This window comes from Cariama cristata, unplaced genomic scaffold, assembly GCF_000690535.1.
Source record: "Cariama cristata isolate BGI_N322 unplaced genomic scaffold, ASM69053v1 scaffold20084, whole genome shotgun sequence".
NCBI classification, from domain to species: domain Eukaryota; kingdom Metazoa; phylum Chordata; class Aves; order Cariamiformes; family Cariamidae; genus Cariama; species Cariama cristata.
The window spans coordinates 3,877-24,742 of record NW_009614914.1 but is presented as its reverse complement, the minus strand read 5'-3'; the positions used below and the strand labels follow the sequence as shown (position 1 = coordinate 24,742).

The 20,866-nt window shown below is 40.5% G+C and overlaps 1 protein-coding gene across 1 annotated transcript; it reads left to right on the top strand.

The window, feature by feature from the left end:
• The first annotated feature begins 340 nt into the window (after positions 1-340).
• NT5E (5'-nucleotidase, ecto (CD73)) lies at positions 341-20,571 on the top strand. Its single transcript, XM_009699612.1, is given in 8 exon segments — positions 341-626; positions 5,915-6,103; positions 10,480-10,677; positions 12,397-12,548; positions 15,759-15,867; positions 16,789-16,938; positions 18,460-18,660; positions 20,414-20,571. Coding segments are annotated over 8 exon segments (1,443 nt in total).
• Positions 20,572-20,866: the final 295 nt, after the last annotated feature.

Below are 20,866 nucleotides of genomic sequence, written 5' to 3'. Positions count from 1 at the left end.
ATTGGCATTTAACGTTTTCTTTGGTATTTTTTTGAACAATGTATTTTCCATACACAAAATACATATTTTCCTTTGTGGTTATTGTTAGATGTATTTCTTATGGGATGAAAAACCAGTGGATTTAGACTGGTATATGATTATAAACACTTACTTAGGTTTTAGATTTTGACTTTCTTATCTGTATTGATGTAAGAGAGTCTGAGAAGCAAAAACTTAAACCTAAAAAACCCCCAGCATTTTTGTGTTCATGAGAAACAGGAATGTCCTGTTTTAGACAAGATAGGGTTTTCTTCCTTAGAACATAGACTTTGTTTTCTCAAACATACCTTGTATATCATTTATGAGAGTATTTAGACTGAATATTGGAGGGTAGGTTCTTATATTTTCTTCTTGCTTTTCACAGGCTTTGGGGAACCATGAGTTTGATGAAGGCGTGAGCGGATTATTGGATCCTCTTCTTAAAAATGCCAATTTTACAATCCTGAGTGCAAACATTAAGGGAAAAACCCCATTAGCAAATGAAATGATGAAATACGTTAAACCTTTTAAAATAGTACATTTTGACTCGGAACCAGTTGGAATTGTTGGCTACACTACAAAGGAAACTTCTTTTCTTTCACAGCCAGGTATGTTTTCTTTAGTATATAAGTTTATATCCTTTGCGACTAGTTTATAACTTGCCCACTTGTTCGAATCCAAAGATGAATGTTTTCAGCTGAAAATTGGGAAGTTTATTGTTTTATCAGTATTTACTTGTATTATTCAACTTCGCCTGATTTTTAAACTGGAGAAGGCTTGTTAACTTTAAAATCCGTTTTCATACAGACCTGAATTGTTTAGCATCACTGAATTATCTAAAAAGGTAAGAAGGTCAGTGAAATTGCAGGAGAGCTGGGTGGGGGCTTTGGGGTTTTTATTGTTGTTGGGTTTTTTTAATTTATATTCTTTTATATTTTATTGTTATTTATCCATTTAAACAAATGTTAAAACATGAATACAGCTTGTCTCTAGAGTGAAATATGTTCAAACCAAGACATTTCTCTGTGTGTTGAAATTTTGCTCTTGGATGCCTCCATGCTTAAGCCCTAGTAAAAGCAAGGAGAGCTTCATATGTGTTTTTGAAGCAGAAGTTGCCCAAGATGTTTTTAGCCTCTCAAATATTTCTAGAAATTGGACTACAGAAGGAACACCCATTCAGCTTTTACCACAATTGCTTCATTCATGAGTAAAATTAGAGTTGATGAGGAAAAAGACTTCTCAATTTCTGACTGTTTTTTCCGTTTATGGGGTTTTGGTTTGTTGAGGGTTTGGGGATTTTTTAAGTAAAATAAAATGGTCTACTGGAATAAGAAGCACATTTAAATCAGCTGTAGAAGATGTGAGTCACTGCTTGCTCGAAGCTCAGCCCCCCTCTGACAAAATCAGACTTTCTTCCCTGGTTTTTGCAGTAGGGATGCCCTAAGCAGTGGGTTAAAACATTTTCCACATTGAAAAAGGACTTTGTATTATTACTTTTCTTCCATTGCTTAGTAATAAAGAAGTAATGCTTAGCTTTCTTGAGAAAAGGAATATTCAGTACTTTGAGGAATTATTAGAATATGAACCTATTCCTTCTGTGCTTTTTATCTCCTATTCTGTACATTTAAACTATCGGGAAGTGGACATCTGAGGTCAGAATAGACTTCTGTATCTTACTTCTATTTTACAGTGATGTGTTTTTGGAGTCCTTTCTTTTTTTCCTTCAACAAAAAAGAAAATCGGTCTGTATTTCATGTAGGCAATAGAATTTCACCTGTGCTTGAGGGCATGAGGGTAGATATCGTCTAACAACATGCTAAGTTTGAAAAATGGACAGACACCCAATATTGTTCTTCGTTAAGGATTAATAAAATAGATTTCAGCTCTTCTTCTGAACAACTATGTTGGTGCAGTGAGGTCATCAAATTAACTTTCTTGCAGAAAAATATACTAGAGGAAAATCCAGATAGTGTTGGAATGATTCTCTAAAGCATTTAAATATATTTCCAATAACATCTAGACATCATATTGGATGCCTCAGTATGCTCAGACATAGTAACAGAGACCACAGCTAGAAAAAACAGTGTTAAAAGGGAAGACTTGTTAGCTCCGTAGAAGGAGCGGCAGCAGCCCTAAGCTAAATATATCCCACAGTGTAATTGAGCAACAAGCAGGGCATATTCTACCAGCAACATTTATAGTGCTCAGAGTTTTTATAATTTTCCTCTTTGCCTTCTCTGTGTGGAGAAACACTTGGAAGCTTTGAAAATGTGAATTTAGAATAGGTTAATACAACTCAGTGAATATACATCACCTGTGACCTAGCAGTCCTTCAGACTGATGAAATTATGGCAGAGGTGGGTCGGTGGCTAAATAATTATCAACATAATTCCTTAATTCAATGAATAAGTTACACTGTGAACTTTAAATTCAGGACCTTGCTTATCTCTACACATTTCTTCCAGATGATTCAGTTCTCTCAGACTCTGCAGCAGTTGCTTTGGCATACTGTACACTCTTAGGGCATTCTCAAGGTGAATAGGAAGCTTGAAAATGCTGAAATATTTGAATTCCCATATGACTACATTCCATGGAAATCTTTTGTGAGTGTGATTTCTTCTATTGTTAATAACTTCCACACAATTATGAAATTACAGCTTGCACTTTTCACAGTCTGCTTAAAAGAGCTATCAGCATACTTGAACAGAGTATAAAGTCCTTAAATCTCAGTGTTTCCATTGTGAAGGAACAATTAATCTCTGCTGAAGGTACTGTTAATGTTACTGTTTGGAAACCATAGGGATGGGGAACCCCTAGCACAATTTAGAGATTAAAGCCAACTGGCAGTTTTTCTAAAGTTCTCCTCGGTTTTGCTGTATACAGCTATCTCAACTGAATGCCCTGCCAGTTTTCCATATCCTGCAAGAGTTGTTCATAACTTGGCACATAGACAGAGTTGTCTATGTATTTGCTTTTCACTGGTAAGCCCAAGACCATCTTTCTAGCATTTGATGGTAGTAGCTCACTTGCTTTAGTTCTCCAGTGATGTTGTAAACCCCACAAAATAGTTAATATCTTTTTCTGTCCTGAGACATGCTACATATAGATTTGGTGCTGTGAAATAATAGATCTCATTTTGTCCACTGTCTTTTCGTATAAGGTGGAAACCCAAAGCTGCTTACTCTGTAACCCTACAGACAGCAAGATATTTCCTAAAACTATCAACTTGACAGAGTTTTCTAAAATGTGACTTCAAAATCCATTTATTCCACTGTATTCTGGCTAGCTTGTGTAATATTTTTAACATACAGCCAGTTCTTTTTCCTTGCTCATTTATAGCACAGTTTGGATGTTTTATCTGAAACTCTACTCCATCTAAAAAGAGAAGAGAATGTCACATCAGTTTAATGCTTTGAAAGAGAAATGAAATACTGACAAAAGCAATAACTAACTCTTAAATAAGCACTTCAATTCAGATTGTTTTGAAAAATGTGCAGATGAGTGCTAAGCAGTATATTGCTTTTTGCCTGGTTTCTTAGAGAAATGAGTGCTGTGTAATTGCTCTTATGGTCCCCTGTAACTTTTGAACCTGCTAGCCCATTTCAGCTCAATTAGATCAAGTGCCGCGATGTCTAGGATGCAAAGCTGTGTGAGATGCCACAGCTAGGTCATGGAGAGTGGATGCAAGAAGGCCCTGCAGCCCCCAGGCAGGAATCCCTTTCTGAGGGCGAGGTGGGCAGCAGGCAGTCGCTGGGCGGGTGGGTTGGCAGTGCTGCCGCCTGCCCCGGCACCGGTTGCTGTCTGTGCCCTGCCGTCACCATCCTGGGAGAGAGATGGACTTTACTGGCATGGGACAGGCCTTGGTTTATGCAAGTAGGTTGGTTTGGTTTAATATGGGTTGAAGATTCATAATAACAGGTCTTCGCTGTACGGTGCGTTGTAGGCTTCAGTGGCATAGAGGGGTAACAGAGCTGGTGCTGATGGGGAGACCTTGGGCCGCATGGCTGTATGCCATGGGAGAAGTTAGCCTGCAGGCAACTGTGTGCTATCACAGCTAGTCCACGGCCCGATCCTGCTTTTCATTTAGAGAGTTTAACTCTCTTTATAGAACTGGTCCCCACACCGTGGTGCGCATGGCCGTTGTAGCTGGTCCGTGGGTGGCGAGATGAGCACGTGAAGGGCCTACCCTCAAGGAGCATTTCTCAGACTTTTGCCAGTAGCTCTGCATCAAGCCCAGCTTCTGTCAAGCACAAGGATGTACAAACAGGGGCTGAAGCCAGTGGCTTCCTTCAGCGTGGAGAAGGAAGGCTAAGGAGGAACTAAGTGCAGTCTTCCAGTGTCTTAAGGGGGTTTATAGGGAAGACGGGGCAAACTCTTCCCAGAGAGGCACAGAGAAAGGACAAGAAACAATGGGCTCAAGTAGTACCACAGGAAATTACGGTGGGACATAAGGAAAAAATTTGTCACGGTAAGAGCCGTTAAGCCATGAAACAGGTTGCCCTGAGAGGCTGTGGAATTTCAGCTTGGTCGGACAACACCCTGAGCATCCTCATCTGGCTTTGAGTTCCTGCTTTGAGCGGGTTTTGGGCTAGATGGCCCCCGGAGGTCCCTTCCAACCTCAATTAACTTACAACTCTGATTCTAAGAAGAGGTCCACAAAAAGAAAATGTGGGGATGCACTGCACAATTCACTCTGCAATGTGCAGTACAGAGATTCCCTCTGGCAGTAACGGAACTATTCAGTGGGTGTGGTGGTAAACCAATTTATGTAACCCTCTTTTATCTCTTCCATTGTAGCAGCTTCCTCTTCATTTCCTGAGACGTTTTGCACTGGATTGTGAATTTGTTTCACTCCTCCCTTTATTATGAAATAATGTAAATCTTTTGACTTTAAAGGCATATTTCAAAATGGTTTGATCAAAAAAACTCTGTAGGAAGGAGAGGAATTAGGTAGAGGGAAAACTGGTAGTGCGGTTACTCAGTTGTCTTCACCGGAAAGTTTAGGATTACAGTTTGTTGACTCTGTTCTTAAACTCTATTCTTAAAACTTTGTCGAAGCAATTAGTCTCTTACATAGGAAGTCCTTTTGCGCAACCCAAAACGCTGTGCCCAGGATAAACGCACATGTTTGTCTATCGCTTTTGTAACTGTCAAGTTAGAATAATTTCAGCAGGCACAGAAACCTTGCAGAAAGATTGTGAGTTTCCCAACATTGTGGTCCGGAAAAGGTTTCTCCTTTCCAGACTTCCGTTCTTTATGTTCTTGTTTTAGGATGGTAGCTCAGTTGTGTGCTGTGCTGTATTGGTATTACAGAGTGTGGTTCACATTAGGTGAGATAATTTGTATAAAAAGGCAATTCAGAGTTTAGTGCAGGACTTTGAAGAAGCTGCCGTTTGAAGCCTCAGGGGATGGGGGGTGAGAATGAGATGAGTGTGGAGTAAAACAAGAGAGATTTAACTCAGAAGATATCAAAGAAACACAATTTGGGAAGAAAAAAAGCTTTGAAGTACGATACAAGTGTTTATACTCAGTTACTGACATGCTTAGTTTCCTTTCTCTAGCTAAATAATAAAAGCCATTCAGTATTTGATACCACAATTGGTGTCATTGGATTTTTTTTTTAATGGAGTTATAACTTCTTTAGTATAGGTGAGTATATACAGTTCAGTGCAGGAATGTTGTGTTGGTCTAAGCACACAGGTGCTCTTGAGAGACTGGAGAACATCAGATCAGATCAGGAGCTTGAACCAACTGAGGACATTTGAAAGCCACTGACATTCAAAGTTCCATTAATTATACAAAATAGTATCTGTTTTCAACTATATTTTTTAAAAAAAAATAGTAATTAAGTTAGTTTGTAAATACATTCATGTTTGTTTTGTTGTTTTTTTTTAAGGGGATGATATAGTCTTTGAAGATGAAATTGAAGCATTGCAAGTACAAGCAAATGAACTTACTGCTATGGGAGTGAACAAAATAATTGCGCTGGGACACTCTGGTTTTACTGTGGACAAGAATATTGCCCAGAAAGTGAAAGGAGTGGATGTTGTAATTGGAGGGCATACAAATACATTTCTCTATACAGGTATTTTACTTCTTACTAAAATGTTACTTCTAGAGCAAAGCTGAAACTGATTGTTTCTCTTTAAACTTTCTCTTTAAAGGTAGTAATGCCGGTAAAATACTGTCAAACATATTGTACTTGTTTCAAGCTCACACATATAAAGGAGTAAACAAGATGTTTACATTTAACCTTGTATGTGACTTAACAAAAAAAAAAAAATCAATCATATAAGACTTCAAAAGTGATACCAATGTTGATTTTCCCTAGAATCTGATTCTGTATTCATAGGTCTCCATTAGCCCTGTCATTAAAACAATTTCACAAGTTTTCTCTGTCTTTTTTCAGTCTTTCTTTTAATCTCTGACTTTATTCTTCTTTCTCCTAGAGACAGACATCGTTCCAGAGATAGACATTGTTGATCTGGTTTCTTCCTCAGCAGTGCTGCTTTAGGTAGAACCTGCCATCAGCAGCTCCTCCAGTGCTGCTGCCTTCCCTGTGCCAGTGTGTAAGGACACAAGTAAAAGAAGGGCTGGCTTTTTTAAAACCATCAAAGATAGCTCATTAAATTTAGCAGAAAGTTCATTAACTAGTTGAGAGTATAATAGGAACTCTCTGTAATTTTCAGCAAAATTTCCCTTGTACCCCAAGTCACCGGGGTAGTACCATGTACCCTACAAACTTAACCACTTAAAGATTTTGCGCTGTCCGTTTCATCCTCTCCTCTTCCTACTCATCTCCGCTCACTTTCTCATACCTTTTTTGTCCCATCTTTTACTGTCCCACTTGTTAAAGAGAAACAATTGCGTGCTACACGTATGCATTAAACAGTTCAGAATATCTCTTGAAGTTGGCCTCAGGGAATAATTTATGACACAAAACATTTACACACCTGCAAGTCAGAGGTTGCAAATGCTTAGCATAGGGGTGCAGCAGAGGAGTGGCCAAACTGGGACAGAGAACAGGACCATCCATCCCAACATCTTTTATCCGAGAGTGACCGAGGGGGAATGGTGAGGAAAGAGCAGACAAGCCTGTGGAGATGCTGCACCCCAATCTGTCCCCATCTCCCACCAGCTTGCAGCTCAGGGACTTCCTGAGGCAGAAGTGCTGTTTGGTCTTTACTAGCTTCTGTTGGAACTTCTCTTCCCTGAACTTGCCCCATCTCCACTTGAGCCCCTTCAGCCTTTCACCTTCACAAGAGCTGGTGGCAGAGCGTTCCATTGCTGACCTGCACATCCTGCAGAGACCTTGATCTTTTCCCTGTGTGCAGCCTGCTGCCCACTGGCAGCATTTTTCAGCAGTTTTATTACATTATTTTCAGATGGGGAAACCAAGGATGCACACAGTATTCGAAGTGTGCATTCATTGTGGCTTTATACAGTGGAATCCAGATTCTTTTGCACAGGCTTGTTGGTCAATGCCTGTAGAGAGTTTGTGCCTTGAAGTGGTAGCCATAGTAGTCAAAATGCCTTATTGGGTGTGGTCCAAAGAATTGCCACTATTCACAATTTGGAATCGTGATCTGAAGTGCTCCAGGAGTTGAGATATCAGAGTTCATATCCTGTCTAGATCTGTAGGAGTTCACACGCGCATCTCTTGTCATCCCTGAGTACCACGCTGTCAGACTCGACTAGGTCAAGCTGTTCCATCTCTCCCCCTTTGAAGCTGTTCCAAGATTCACAAGGCCAGAGATAGCACACAGGATGGGACCCTGAAGCCTTCAGGTTAAAGACCTCAGCTGGGAGTGGGTTCTGGTCCCTTTTCCTGAGGGCTGTACTGTTTTTATAAAACAAGTCTGTCTTTTTAACACTGGAGAGGTGAGAAAAATAAAAAATAAGAAATATCTGGGAGAGATACAGTAAAAATACATATCCACTCATTTAGTCAAAATACGTTTTTTTGGCAGAATGTGGTCTGAGGCTATAATTTTTATTCCAAGTGCAGAGGAGCACTTGCTGATCTGTCCAGGAGCACCATGAGTACATTTGTGAATCATTCCCTTCTGAGTCAAAGCCAACAGCCAACATGTGCAATGAAATAGCTACATCTGTGGAGGTGACTTGACTGCAGAGCAAAACTTCTAATTTTAAGTGTGTGTGTGTGTGTCTATGTGTACATTAAGCCTGTAAGCTCTCATTTAAATCAATCGAGATGTAATCAATAACTGGCAGCAGAATTTGGGAGAATGTTTCAGCTCAGTCTAAGTGGAGACGTACCAGCTGGTCAGCTGAATCTCTGGCTGTCACAGGAGTTGAAAGACGTACTGCCTATGCAGACACCTCTGTAGGGATATCTTAATATAAGGGCCTAATCTCAGACTAGTCCAACATGTTTGTCTCTAAGACATTTGCAAATCTCCATTTTATCCACAGGTTTATGTGGCAAATGTTGTCTTGCCTTGTTCAGGTGTGCTTTGGGTTTATAGAACTGATTCAAACAGTAATGGTAATTGTAGGTTAGAGCATTTTAATTTCTGGTTTTCATCAGAAAGGATGTTCTGAGAACATAGTATGTTGGCTAAAACAAGGTAATAAAATGGGAAAGTGTGACAGGTTCTTCAGTTATCCAGTATGAAGTTGTGCATTTGTAATGAAACAGCATCTGACACTTTGAGATGTGCACATGAATTCTAGTGCTGTGTTCTCTGGGGATAAGATGCACTGAAAAGTCTTTTCATTTCAGAAGGAACACATCTATCTTGTAATGGAATAATGTCGTAGTGATAATTAATCCTGAAAAAAAGTATCAGTAAGTATTTCTTCAGAAAGCAAGAAATTAATAAGGCTCTGGACAAGCACTTTACCATGCACAGCTGATGTAAACTAAAATGATGACCAGAAAGCATAACTTTCTTTTGTTAAAGTTCATTCAAGGACTTCACAAGGGCAAAAGATCAAAATGTATTCCTTTTTCAGTTCCAAAAATCCGAAAGCCACTTTTGCATGCATAAATCCTGCAGAGTTCTCATTAGCTACAGGATTTAAATTATTCGCAAAAATAATATTGGATAGTGAAGAGGCACCACCAAGAAACCAATGCCGTCAGCCAGGCTGAAAGTAGAAAAACTTAATTGTCTGGTAAATTTGATTCAGCTTGTAGTTTGTTACAGCCATTCTCCCGGGAGAAGAGGCAGGATTAGAGATTAAATATGAATCATATTGGAATTCTAGGAGGAACATTTGTCATGTTGCTTATCCCAGGATTTCATATCACGTAAACAACTGTAAATGGAAGGAAACCAGTTGTTCTGTGAGTAGTGGAAGTGAAGAGCCTGCCTTCCTCCGGATCCGTGTCCTCTGCGTCCACTCCCCCGCGCCCTGGTCCTGCTGACACCCCAGCTCCCACCGACACACGGGTGGGAAATGCCACCGGCTTTGGGAGAGGGGCGAGCAGCAAGATTTGAGGGGGCTGTGCCATGGGGCCTGCCGTGCAGCGTGTGATGCATCTCACAGCTGCCTGACCTTGGTCTTTGCTGATGGTGGGGTAGAAATACTGATGGGAGTGACAGAGGGGAGTGATACTACTCGGATAATATTGTCCAGGAGACAGGGAGAGGGCTGGTACTGTTGAGACAAGAGCTGTGTGGTCTAGTTTTCTTTGCTGTGTTCCTCTTCTGCGTGGTTTCTGAATCCTCTGGTAGCCTATGTCGATTGAGGTGAGATCTCTTTTCTCTGCAAATGCCTTGCTTTATCTGTTTCCAAGTCCTACATCTAACAGCCCTTCACAGTTTGCAGGTTGTTAAGAGTTTTAAATCCATGACCACATAAGTCTAATGCTAATGAAGTTTGCTTTTGCAGAGGGTTTGCAGCCTGTCTGAAATTTTGGAGGCTAAGTTTGGTATAGTGTAAAAAAAAAAAAAAAAAATCAGTTGGGTGTATGACAAATTCATGGAACTGCTTGTAGGTATTCTGACTGCATATTATCAGTAAAAATAGTTTAGACTTTTTCATATCACAAAGTCCTATGTATGTTTTACTAACAGTCTTATTTTCGATCTGATGCAGAATAATGTAGTGTGAAGGCTTAACAATAAACTTTTCAGCCAGAGGCTGGTATGTGTGCATTACTAAGAGGTTTCAATTGAAATAATTGGAATGAAAAGTTCCTTTGTTGCTATTGTGACATGATGTCATGGAGGAGTGTGGTGTCACAACTTAACAAAACACTGTGGCAGTTATTAGAGCTCGTGTCCTGAAAACAACATTGTCTCTTATGAAATAACATAACTAAACAATCAAACGTGTCCTCGTCATCCAATACATTCATTGTTGTTTCTGCTTAATATCCTATTTGTTTGGGGTTTTTTTTAAGTCTGAGAAACATTTGAAATGTCATTCTAATAATTCCTTGAAGGTCACATGAGCTGAAGACCTGCTTTACATGCTTGTTTCGTGCAGGCACCCCACCCTCTACGGAGCAGCCAGCTGGCCCGTATCCCTTCATGGTTGACTCAGATGATGGGAGGAAGGTGCCAGTGGTACAAGCTTATGCTTATGGAAAGTATCTTGGTTATTTAAATGTTACATTTGACAAGAAAGGAAATGTAGTTGAAGCAGTTGGAAACCCCATTCTGCTGGACAGCAGCGTTCCTGAAGGTATGTGGACTAGACATTCGAGTTTGCCTGCAGCACTCTACTGTAATTCAAGGGTTATCGTGTTAAATACACAGTACACAATATTGAAGAGAATTCAGCTTTCTTCCTGAGCTTGCAGTTCTCTTCCATGTAGGGTTCAGTCTGCGTTACAGTTGTACCCATTTGCCTCTATTTCACTTTCTGAACAGTGGCCTTTGAATATGCACAAATTCAGTGTATGTTTTTGTCTGTTTAAAATCACTGAAAGTACTTTTGTAGAAACTCAGGTGATGCACTACCTTACCGTTTAGCAGAACCCATTTTAGCTAGCCCTGTAATTATGATTTAAAAAATTATGAGGACTGCTTTACACCATAGGTTCTTGCAAACAAAGTTTAGGGCAATACAGGAAAGTGTAAATGTTCTAGAAAAAAATTTGAATACGCTGGCAATGTGCAAATATAATATACAAACTCACAGCTTCTTGTTTTCAATGCTGAGTGTGTTCAGTGTTTCAGCTCTGAAACATTTAAAGAACTGGGAGGAGGAGAAGAGTGTCTCTGTTGCTTTTTGTTTGTAACTCTGTCCAAGCTCTGTTCCTTGCTTTTTGTCAGCTCTTGTAATTACCTGGGCTGGTTCTCTAGTCCTTGTTTCTTTTCCAGTGTCTGCTGTATGAAGCTCTGAGCTTTTATCATGACTTTCTAGCTTCTACCGGAGTATTTATAAAATAAATCCTTTAAAAAGTATTTGTTCATAGATATTCTTACTTACCGTGTTGTTCTCAGTGATCTATTAATGTAATGAGATGATGTAAAGAGACTTTACATTCTCTCTCTGATGTCAGGAAAAGTAAAAATTCAGATACATATGTGCTCTTGTTGTATAAATGTTGCTGCTGCTGGCAGTTATGTGGCAAATTGCTTAAAACAAACTGAATTGCTGATACAAACAATTGCTGATACAAACAGGTGTGACATTATCTGTCTGTATATACAAGTATCTTTGTATCTGGTTTTTTTTTTTTCTGAAAGAATTAGATTTGCACCTGGCACGCAGATGTGCCTAGAGAATTAATTTCTATAAAGGGTTTATTCCTTGACATTGACGTTTGAGCTAATACTCCTTTTAGCACTACATTAAAGGGAAAGAAGCTATAAATAGGAAAAAAACCCAAACACCGATGTCAAGTGAAGACCAGGCTCATTTGTATTTTAATAATTCTCTCACCTGTCAAGGTAGGTGCTGGAAACCCCATTGGTCAGAGGCTAGATTAATTTCTATAAAGGGTTTATTCCTTGACATTGACGTTTGAGCTAATACTCCTTTTAGCACTACATTAAAGGGAAAGAAGCTATAAATAGGAAAAAAACCCAAACACCGATGTCAAGTGAAGACCAGGCTCATTTGTATTTTAATAATTCTCTCACCTGTCAAGGTAGGTGCTGGAAACCCCATTGGTCAGAGGCTAGAACAGGACTGGGCAAAAATACTTTTAAGGGTTATAGGGGAGATAACCTTGCTGTGGCACAGGAATAGCATGTTCACTTGATTGTCCCATCCTGCCTGCTCCCTTTCCAGGCTTTGGTGTAGATGTCGTGTTGCTTGAAGAGCCTTTAAGGAAAGTGTGACGTTTTAGAATCATGAAAGGCAGGGTTTTTTTCCTAAGCTTTGTATTGACTGATGTGTCACTAGTACGAGATACGTGTGATGGTTATTTTACACTTTTATACTACTTTATAGATGAGCACGTTAAAGAAGAAGTGGAAAAATGGAGGAAAAACCTGGGGAATTACTCTAAAGAGATTGGAAGAACTAGTGTTTACCTGAACGGTACAACCCAAGCGTGCCGTTTCCAAGAATGTAACATGGGAAATTTGCTTTGTGATGCTGTGGTAAGATGTTGCCACCATAGGTGGCAATCGCATCTAAGTGTTACTCCAGAGCTATCAGATGAAATGCTCCCAGGCCTCAAACTATCAGCGCATGGGCTCTGTGCTGCTTTCCAACACCATAACATCTAGTGCATCCTGGAAAGATCTGGTAGAAGCAAGGCTATAATGAATTTTGCTGTATAGAGTAAGGAGCGGTTTATTCCTTGTGTATATCCTTCTATAGGGAACGGCTTGTTCACAGCTGGCTCTGCGGCTGCAGTTTTAAGAGACATGGCAGTCTGATCTAAGACCCTGTTCCTCAAGCAAGGAGGAGAGCTCAGCTCCCTTGCCCCTCTCCTGCCCTGCTACTTGCCCCCTGCTCACGGCTCTTACCTTCTGCCCTCTCATTACTCACTGGGCTCTGCTGTCACGTTTTTTTAATGCACTAGCCCGAAAAAAAAAAAAGTCTGGGTAGTTTTCTGCCAAGTTACTGATACGAAGAGCCCAAAAGGAGCCAGCTGAAGCAAAGGAAGGGGAAAGGCCATACACACAGCTGGGCTCAGAAGGGGTAAAAGTTGCCAGCACCCCAGCCCAGAGGGAGCCACTGGCCCCTGCTGCATCCTGACAGGTATCGCTGGGCTTTAACGGTCACGTAACAGCAGAAGGTCTCTTTACGAGAAATCACTGCCAGTTTTTAAACTAGCTGGTTTTGATTGTTTTACTCTCCCACGGTGGCATCATTTCCTTTGGGTGCTCCAGGGGAAAAAAGTTCACTAATGTGACTGTTTCCAGAAAACGAGCATTGCAATAAATGTCCTGCATCATTGCCACAAAGTCAGGAGCCAATTAATAACCATGAGTTTTCATTTAGATATGTCCCCAAAGCTATTTATCCAATCCATGCGATTTCATTTATTGCAATGCTTAAAATAATTCTTAGTTCATGGGCTAATCTCCAAATTACGTTAATATTTGGGAATTCTGCATACAGTTCTACTAAAATTGCAACATCTTGCTTTTTCTTCCTGCTAGACTTTTTTTTATATTTTTATTTGAAAAATGATCAAATGCTTTGGCACTTTTCAAGCTTAAAGAAAGTAACTCTGTAATCTTTCAGAAGTCTGTAGATTTTCTTGCTGTACATTTTATCTTGGGAGGTCAAATTCTGCTTAAGTTAAGTCAACGTCTCTGGATAACCATCAGTAGATTCATGGATTCCCTTCACGTTCTTTGCCTTGCCAGTTTTACACTTGCTTTCCTGTCTGCTGCCATGCACTCGGGGGTATGAAGGTAAAAAACAGACCTGCCTGTTCCACAGGCTTCAATATTTAGAGTTGTCCTGGGAAATGCAGAGATTGAGAAATGTAGAAGATTGATTGAATGGTGGTACTGGGTCAAAACAGGTCCATTTAGTTCCATGATGCTTCTCCATCAGTAACCCAAAAATCTCAGAATAAAAGGTTGACAGACCCATATAGCATTTTACAGAGGACTTTAAAGGAACTTAGATGTGAAAAGGCTGTGAAATCGCTAACAACACTGTGTGAGCCCTTGTTTTAAACTGCCTCTGCTCAGGACTGGAGAGTTGCAATCCATTTATGAACTTAAGAATATTGTATGGATCTGGCTATAGGGAATAACTTTGATCACTAAGCTGTAGCCACAAAGCATTTACACGCCTGCAAACACTTAGCATAGGGCTGCAGCAAAGAAGAGGCCACACTGGGACAGAGGACAGGCCCATCCATCCCAATGCCTTGTCTCCAGGAGTGACCAAGTGAGGATGGTGAGGGAAGAGCATACTCCTGGACAAGCCTGTGGAGATGCTGTACTCAAATCTGTCCCCGTCTCCCACCAGCTTGCAGCTCAGGGACTTCCCAAGGCAGAAGTGCTGTCTGGCTCTTTACTAGCCCCTGTTGGAACTTCCCTGAACTTGCCCCATCTCCCTTTGACTTCCTTCAGCCTTCACAACAGCCGGTGGCAGGGCATTCCACCGCTGACCTGCACATCCTGCAGAGACCTTGGTCTTTTACCTGTGTGCAGCCTGCTGCCCACTGGCTGGATGTCTGCTGGAAGCCAAGGAGTAGTCCTTGCGCTGGAACACTTGGTCCCTGTCGACTCTCTTCGCACCACTCACGCCTTTATAGGCTTCTAAAATATTTTCCTTCTGTGGTCCCCTTACCACGTCAGACAGTCCAAGCCTACATCATCATTCTACATTCAGAAGGTTTTTTGTGTCTTTGACCATCCTTGTCACCCCTCTCCGAATCTTTCTTAGTTTTTTATCATTCTTGAAATGAGAAAACACTGCTTCCTACCCAGCTTCCACATGACTTTCTTGATTTTATAGAATTCTGTCGTGTCCTTCTTATATTTCTGTCTTTGCGAGACTGAAGAGTCATAACCGTAGTCATTCCTGTATGGAAACCAGTCCATACCTTCATTATCCTTGTTTCTTTTCTCAGCCTTTTCCTGTTCTACTCTGTTATTTCTGAGGATTAACGCTTTAGGCTTATCATCCTTATGCAACTGAGTAAATCCCTGGTCTCCATTTTCTTTACTACTTAGGATGCTGCAAGCAAACATTGTCTTATCCTTGCATTTTGTCAGAGTCTTGCCACCGTTGGAGACATGATGCTGTGCAGGGTAGGCTTTTGGGTCTGATCTAGTATGCCTGTTTCCTGATCCTCCACTCTTCTACATCTTTCTAGTTTTCCAAGACCATTCCAAATATTAAAAACCAATCTCAGATAAGCTGAAAAATCTTAATTCCCTGCTATGTACAGCAAGAGCTAGATTAATTTATACATTCCCCTACATGTTTTTAATGTACAGCTATATTTAAGGTCCCCTTCACTTCCCAGTTCTCCAAATGTGCTCAAATCATTTGTCTTTATCACAGTCATTGGAATCAAGAAATCCTTCCTTTATTCAGCTGGCCTTCCCTGGTCATGTTGTATACACACAGACTATGGGAGAATCCAAGAGTTCATTACAGGAAAAGGCAAATATTTTTCTTGTTAAAAGTTTAGAAAAGCAAAATACTTATTGTAATATATTGTGCCTTGTGTTTTTTTAATAATTGAGTATTTACAGTGAGCTGAAGGTAATGTCAAATAAGATATAAAAGTTTTCTGTTTCTTTTCAGTCTCAGATTGTATTGGGTGCAAATTTCCAGAGCGTAGACTAGGTGAAGATTAAAAATAAGTTTAAACATTTTTCCTTTGGTAGCTTTCTGAGAACATCGGACATCCGGATAAAAAGTCATGGAACCATGTTTCAATGTGCATCCTGAATGGAGGTGGGATACGGTCACCCATTGATGAACAGAGCACTAATGGTACGTAAAATTACAAGCTGAATGACAACTTTATCAAGATGGAAGAATCAAGTTATGCAAGCCTGAACACAGTGTTAGGTATGGGCTTCTTTTGATGGGATTTGCACAGTGTTTGGAAGTGATTTCAGACTTTCTCAAATGGTTATCCAGCATTAGAGCACAACTGCACTCAGGCTAACATTCACAGAAGTTATTAGCATTGTTTGTACACAGTGCTTTTTCTAATTTCCCTCTCTCCTTCCTGCCTTGGAACAAAGAAAGACAGTGGATATTCTTCACCTCCTACTGTAGAGGGTCATCTGGTATAGTCACTGGGAGCCTTCTGTAGCCTGCTGTAGAATAAGTAAATTCTGGGGGTTTTGTTCTAAGATTTTACAGTTTTTATTTTTCTGATACCACAAAAATGAAACCTGAAAACAAACACCTTTTTCAGTTTAGCTAAATCTTGCTGTAGGACTATGTGAGTAAATCTTTAGCAATTGGAAAAATTGCCTGACTTTCGTAGTAAGAATAGCTGTGTTTCTTCATCTTAGGTTGGTGGTCTGTAGTCTCTTTGTAGGACTATGTGAGTAAATCTTTAGCAATTGGAAAAATTGCCTGACTTTCGTAGTAAGAATAGCTGTTTCTTCATCTTAGGTTCGTGGTCTGTAGTTTCTTTTAGTAGAGTTACTTGAATACCAATACATGCAGTTACATCAAACTCAGGTTTATCGGTCTTGATATTTGCTGGATGATAAAGATGCAGGTTCTTTGATTGGGACAATATATGTGATTGTCACCTCTACTGGCCTTCATCTTCTTAAATTGTATTTGCTACATTCCTTGTCAAAAACATACTGTTAAACGATCCTCAAATAATTTTGTAAACTTACAAAAAAAAAAAAAAAAGAAAAAAAACTAAATAAAGTCTCATTCCCCCAGGTAGCATTACTGTGGAAGATTTGCTGTCTGTTTTGCCATTTGGAGGTCGTTTTGATTTGGTAAGGGTAAAAGGCTCCACTCTGAAAGAAGCTTTTGAGCACAGCGTGCACAGATACGGTAGAGGAAGTGGAGAGCTGCTGCAGGTTGGAGGTATGTTTTCTTCCTTCCTCTTCTCAGTTTTCCAAACCAGCCATCCCTTCTCTTGGCCTTGTTTGTATTACACCTGGAAGCCTCTTTAAGGATAGAAATCAAGTTGGCTGTACAGCCTAGCCCTGTGCATCACACATGCCACACTGTTTATCCTGCGTACGTTTAATTGAGCCACTAAAGCACAGAGACCATCGCCATTCCCTTCAGCAGAGACAGGATTCCCAGTTGGTTCGGTAACCCATAATGGCAGCAGGTTAACACTTCAGTTAACTACAGGAAGATATAATTGAGTACAGCTGTAACACAGGAATAGCTACAACAAACTCTGGTTTTCAGTTCTTCACTGGCAGCCCTATCTGAAACCCCAGACTGGATGTCTCTGCCAGTTAGTGCCAAATTTCAGTTTATCAAAATAATTTTGTGTCATTGTGTAATGATTGCTGACAGTTTTAGAGTTAGTCCAAGTGGAACTGGAATTGCTCCAGTGAATTTCTAAATATTTCAGGGATGAACAGTTAATATTAAAAACATACATATTTATTGAATTGCAGCTCCCCATATATTTATTCAGATGTGTACTGGGCTACAGTCACATTTATTCCTGGTCTCTCTGTCATGCAGTGCAGATGTCATTGTTTCTTTAGCAGAAAAACTAAACTTCAAGGGATGGATTTCCCCCCTTCCATGCCTCTTCCCCCACACAGCCTGGTGATGGGGGCACTACCTCCCCACGTGCCAAGGACACAACCCACATCTCACACTTTCACCAGTAAGTTACCACGTTCTTACCACAGCCCCTCTGCTTGCTGTCTTCTCACAGGAAAAGACAATAACTAGTAGTTCTGGAAAGGGTTCAGGACAGAAGATGCAGAGCAGGAAGAGTGCCAGGGTTGGAAGAGCCCCTGTGCTTTGGACGAGCTTTAGCAGCTTCCTGATCAGCAAATTCTTGGCAGTGCTGCTCTAGGGGCCTAACCCTCCCCAGGCTTTGACCAAGGAAGGATCGCAACTAGAAATGTTACTTCTCCTACAGCGAGTAGAAACCGCAACTTTCAGCCCTGGCCTGGCTTTCTTTTTCAGGACAGTACCTATTATCTATAATAGCCACTAAGTTAGGGTGGCTGGCTGGCTTTAAAAGAAGTCATTTCAGCCAACAAGTCAGGCAAATGAGAAATTACTACATATGACTACAGAAATACAGGAAGGTATATTTATCTTGCAGTATCCTAATCCCATGACTAGTAATTTCCTTCTGTGGAGTAGTGAGGAGAACAGACGATCAGGTAGGTAACTGAGGCGGGACAGTGCTTCACCAATTCTCTAATCTTGTAAATTTTCTCATATAAAAGTTGGGTAGTGTGCAAGGAAAATAGGGCATTAACTGGTATAATTCAGAACAATACAACCTCTCAGTCACAGAAGCTAACGTAAAGAATCAGCTGAAGATGATGGAGGATGCTGCTTCTAGCCTTACGTGTTCAATAGGCACTGCAGAAAGTGACATTCAAACGTGTATTTTTGTAGGCATCCACGTGGTCTATGACCTCTCCAGAGCCCCAGGAAGCAGAGTTGTCAGCTTAGAAGTGCTTTGCACAGCTTGCCGAGTCCCAGCCTACGTCCCGCTCCAGATGGATGAAATATACAACGTGACTCTTCCGTCCTATATGTTATTTGGAGGAGATGGCTATCATATGCTGAAAGACAAAAATCTGGGATACAGTAAAGGTAAGTATGGCCACCAACAAGGCAGCAGACAAAACAATTCCCAAAAGGTAAAAGATCTTTCTATAATACAGGTCTCAGATGTTTTGCTTTTACTGGATAGATTTAAATTTGCTTCTAATCTGACTGCTCTGGATTGCTAGTTTTGGTTGTAGCCAGCAACTATGTTTTTCGATTAAGTCACAAAAGTTGCAAAGAGAAACGCTGCTTAGAGAGCACCATAAACCAGGAAAAAAGCAAAAACCACACTAGAGAGAGTACGTATTACATGTACTGCCTTGCACTTGTACTAGTTACTAAAAAATGCATCAAAAAGAAAGGTGCTGTTTTCTTTAGACCTTAAATTTCCACCGTATAGAAGTATTTGCAAAGACAGAATCGTCGCCTCTGTTACTGAAGGCCATGCAGCTCATGCTGGCAACGCAGAGGGCGAGGGGAAAGATGCCGACTTGCTCTGTGGGAATTGGCCGGCCCCTCCGAAAGCAGCGGGACTCTCACGGGTTCCAGCAGCGCGCAGGGTGCTGACAGACGCCGTGCTGGAGAGGTAGAAAGGAAGTGGTTTGTAACGCTGTCTTGAGAGCCTCTAAGGTTGCACGCAAACTGTTAGAAGTTCAGCAGTCGTACAATTGATGCATACATCTTTTAGGACAAAGGGAAATTTGAAAAAAATTTGAGATTAAAATTCATTATTTCTGAAAACACAGTATCATAGAACCACAGAATGGTTTGGTTGGAAGGAACCTTAAGGATCACCTAGTTCCAACCCCCCCTGCCGTGGATGTAGTGCTGTATTTTAAAAAAAAAAAAAGTAAGTATCTTCTAGGAGCATATCTACATTTTGCAGAACCTTAGCTTCTTATCTTCTGCTTCTTGATGGTAAAAGCGTGCTTTTACCAAAAAAGATTTCCTTTTGGACCTTCTTTACAGACTGTTTTTTTGGTTCTACAGGGTGTTTCAATTTAAAATTGATTCTCACTGGTAGGATTGGTGTTTTAAATCAAATTCAGCCTACAGCTTGTAAATTTGGGGAGGCTGTAGTTTTCAGTAAATACCTGCGTATGCAGAAATAAATTCACATAGAGAGAAATCATTAGGAGTAATGAAAGGGATCAACTTGAAAGGTTCTGGTGAAGTCTTCCAGTATAGCAGGGGGCCGCAACTGTAATTGCATTTAAGACAGAGGTGTTGCACTTTAGGGATTGTAAGAGCTTGGATCAGAAGGGCCTTGTGACATGGTTGGCAGCAGTGACTGAAGAGTGTCTTCCGCTGCAGAAAAATCCACATCATACTTTATGTGCACACAGCAGCGCACAGACTAGAAATTCTTCCTAAGAAAAAAAAAAGTAAAGTTACATTTGAAAAGGTGTAAGTGATAGCTTTGCCAGATCAGTAGCTTTCTACCCCAAACAGGTGGGAGACTATCTCAGTCTACCAAAATCTGACCAGAAGTTACCATTGTAACAGATGCAAAACAAAACAAAAAGCCGGCCAATGCAAAGAGAGTTCTTTTTTTGGTAAAATATGAGTTGCTACCAAAAATTCTGGCTACAAACCACCACAGAAGTTCTGTCTGTGTGCAGGAAACAACTCTCCACACCCCTACACTGTCTTGATGTGTACTGATTCAGCATGGCAAACCGTAGAAAAGTTTGCTTTAAGACTTGAAACTAAAACTCCAATTTTAGACAGGTTCTTAAATTTTGGTTAAGAGCTAGGCTGCTGCAGAGATCACTGTTTTTCTTACTTGTTTGTTTAGGTGAATCTGATATTGAGGTTGTTTCCCGCTACATCCAGAGAATGAAGAGAGTTTACCCAGCAGTTGAAGGTCGAATAAAGTTTTCTTCTGGCAGTCTTCTTGAAGCAAGTCTTACCCTGATTTCTGTGTTGTTCACTGTAGCCTTCTTGCATACTTGATTTTTGCTCACTATATTTTTGTTTGGAGGAAGGCAGGAGGAGAGATGATGCTGATGAAGGGAGAAGAGAACCGTTCTCTTTTCTTACACCTTAAAATGAATGAGCGTTCAGGTTTCTGCATGTCAACAGTAAACAGCACAAGCAATTGTCTTTAATCTGGCAGAGCTGTTGAAGTACACGGTGCAGAATGAGTGGGCAGAATTTGTGACTTCTCTTAGTTTGAATCAGCAAGTACCTGCAATTCAGTTTGAGGTTTCAAGAACCAAAGTTCCAGTGAATACTAATGCTCCATCGT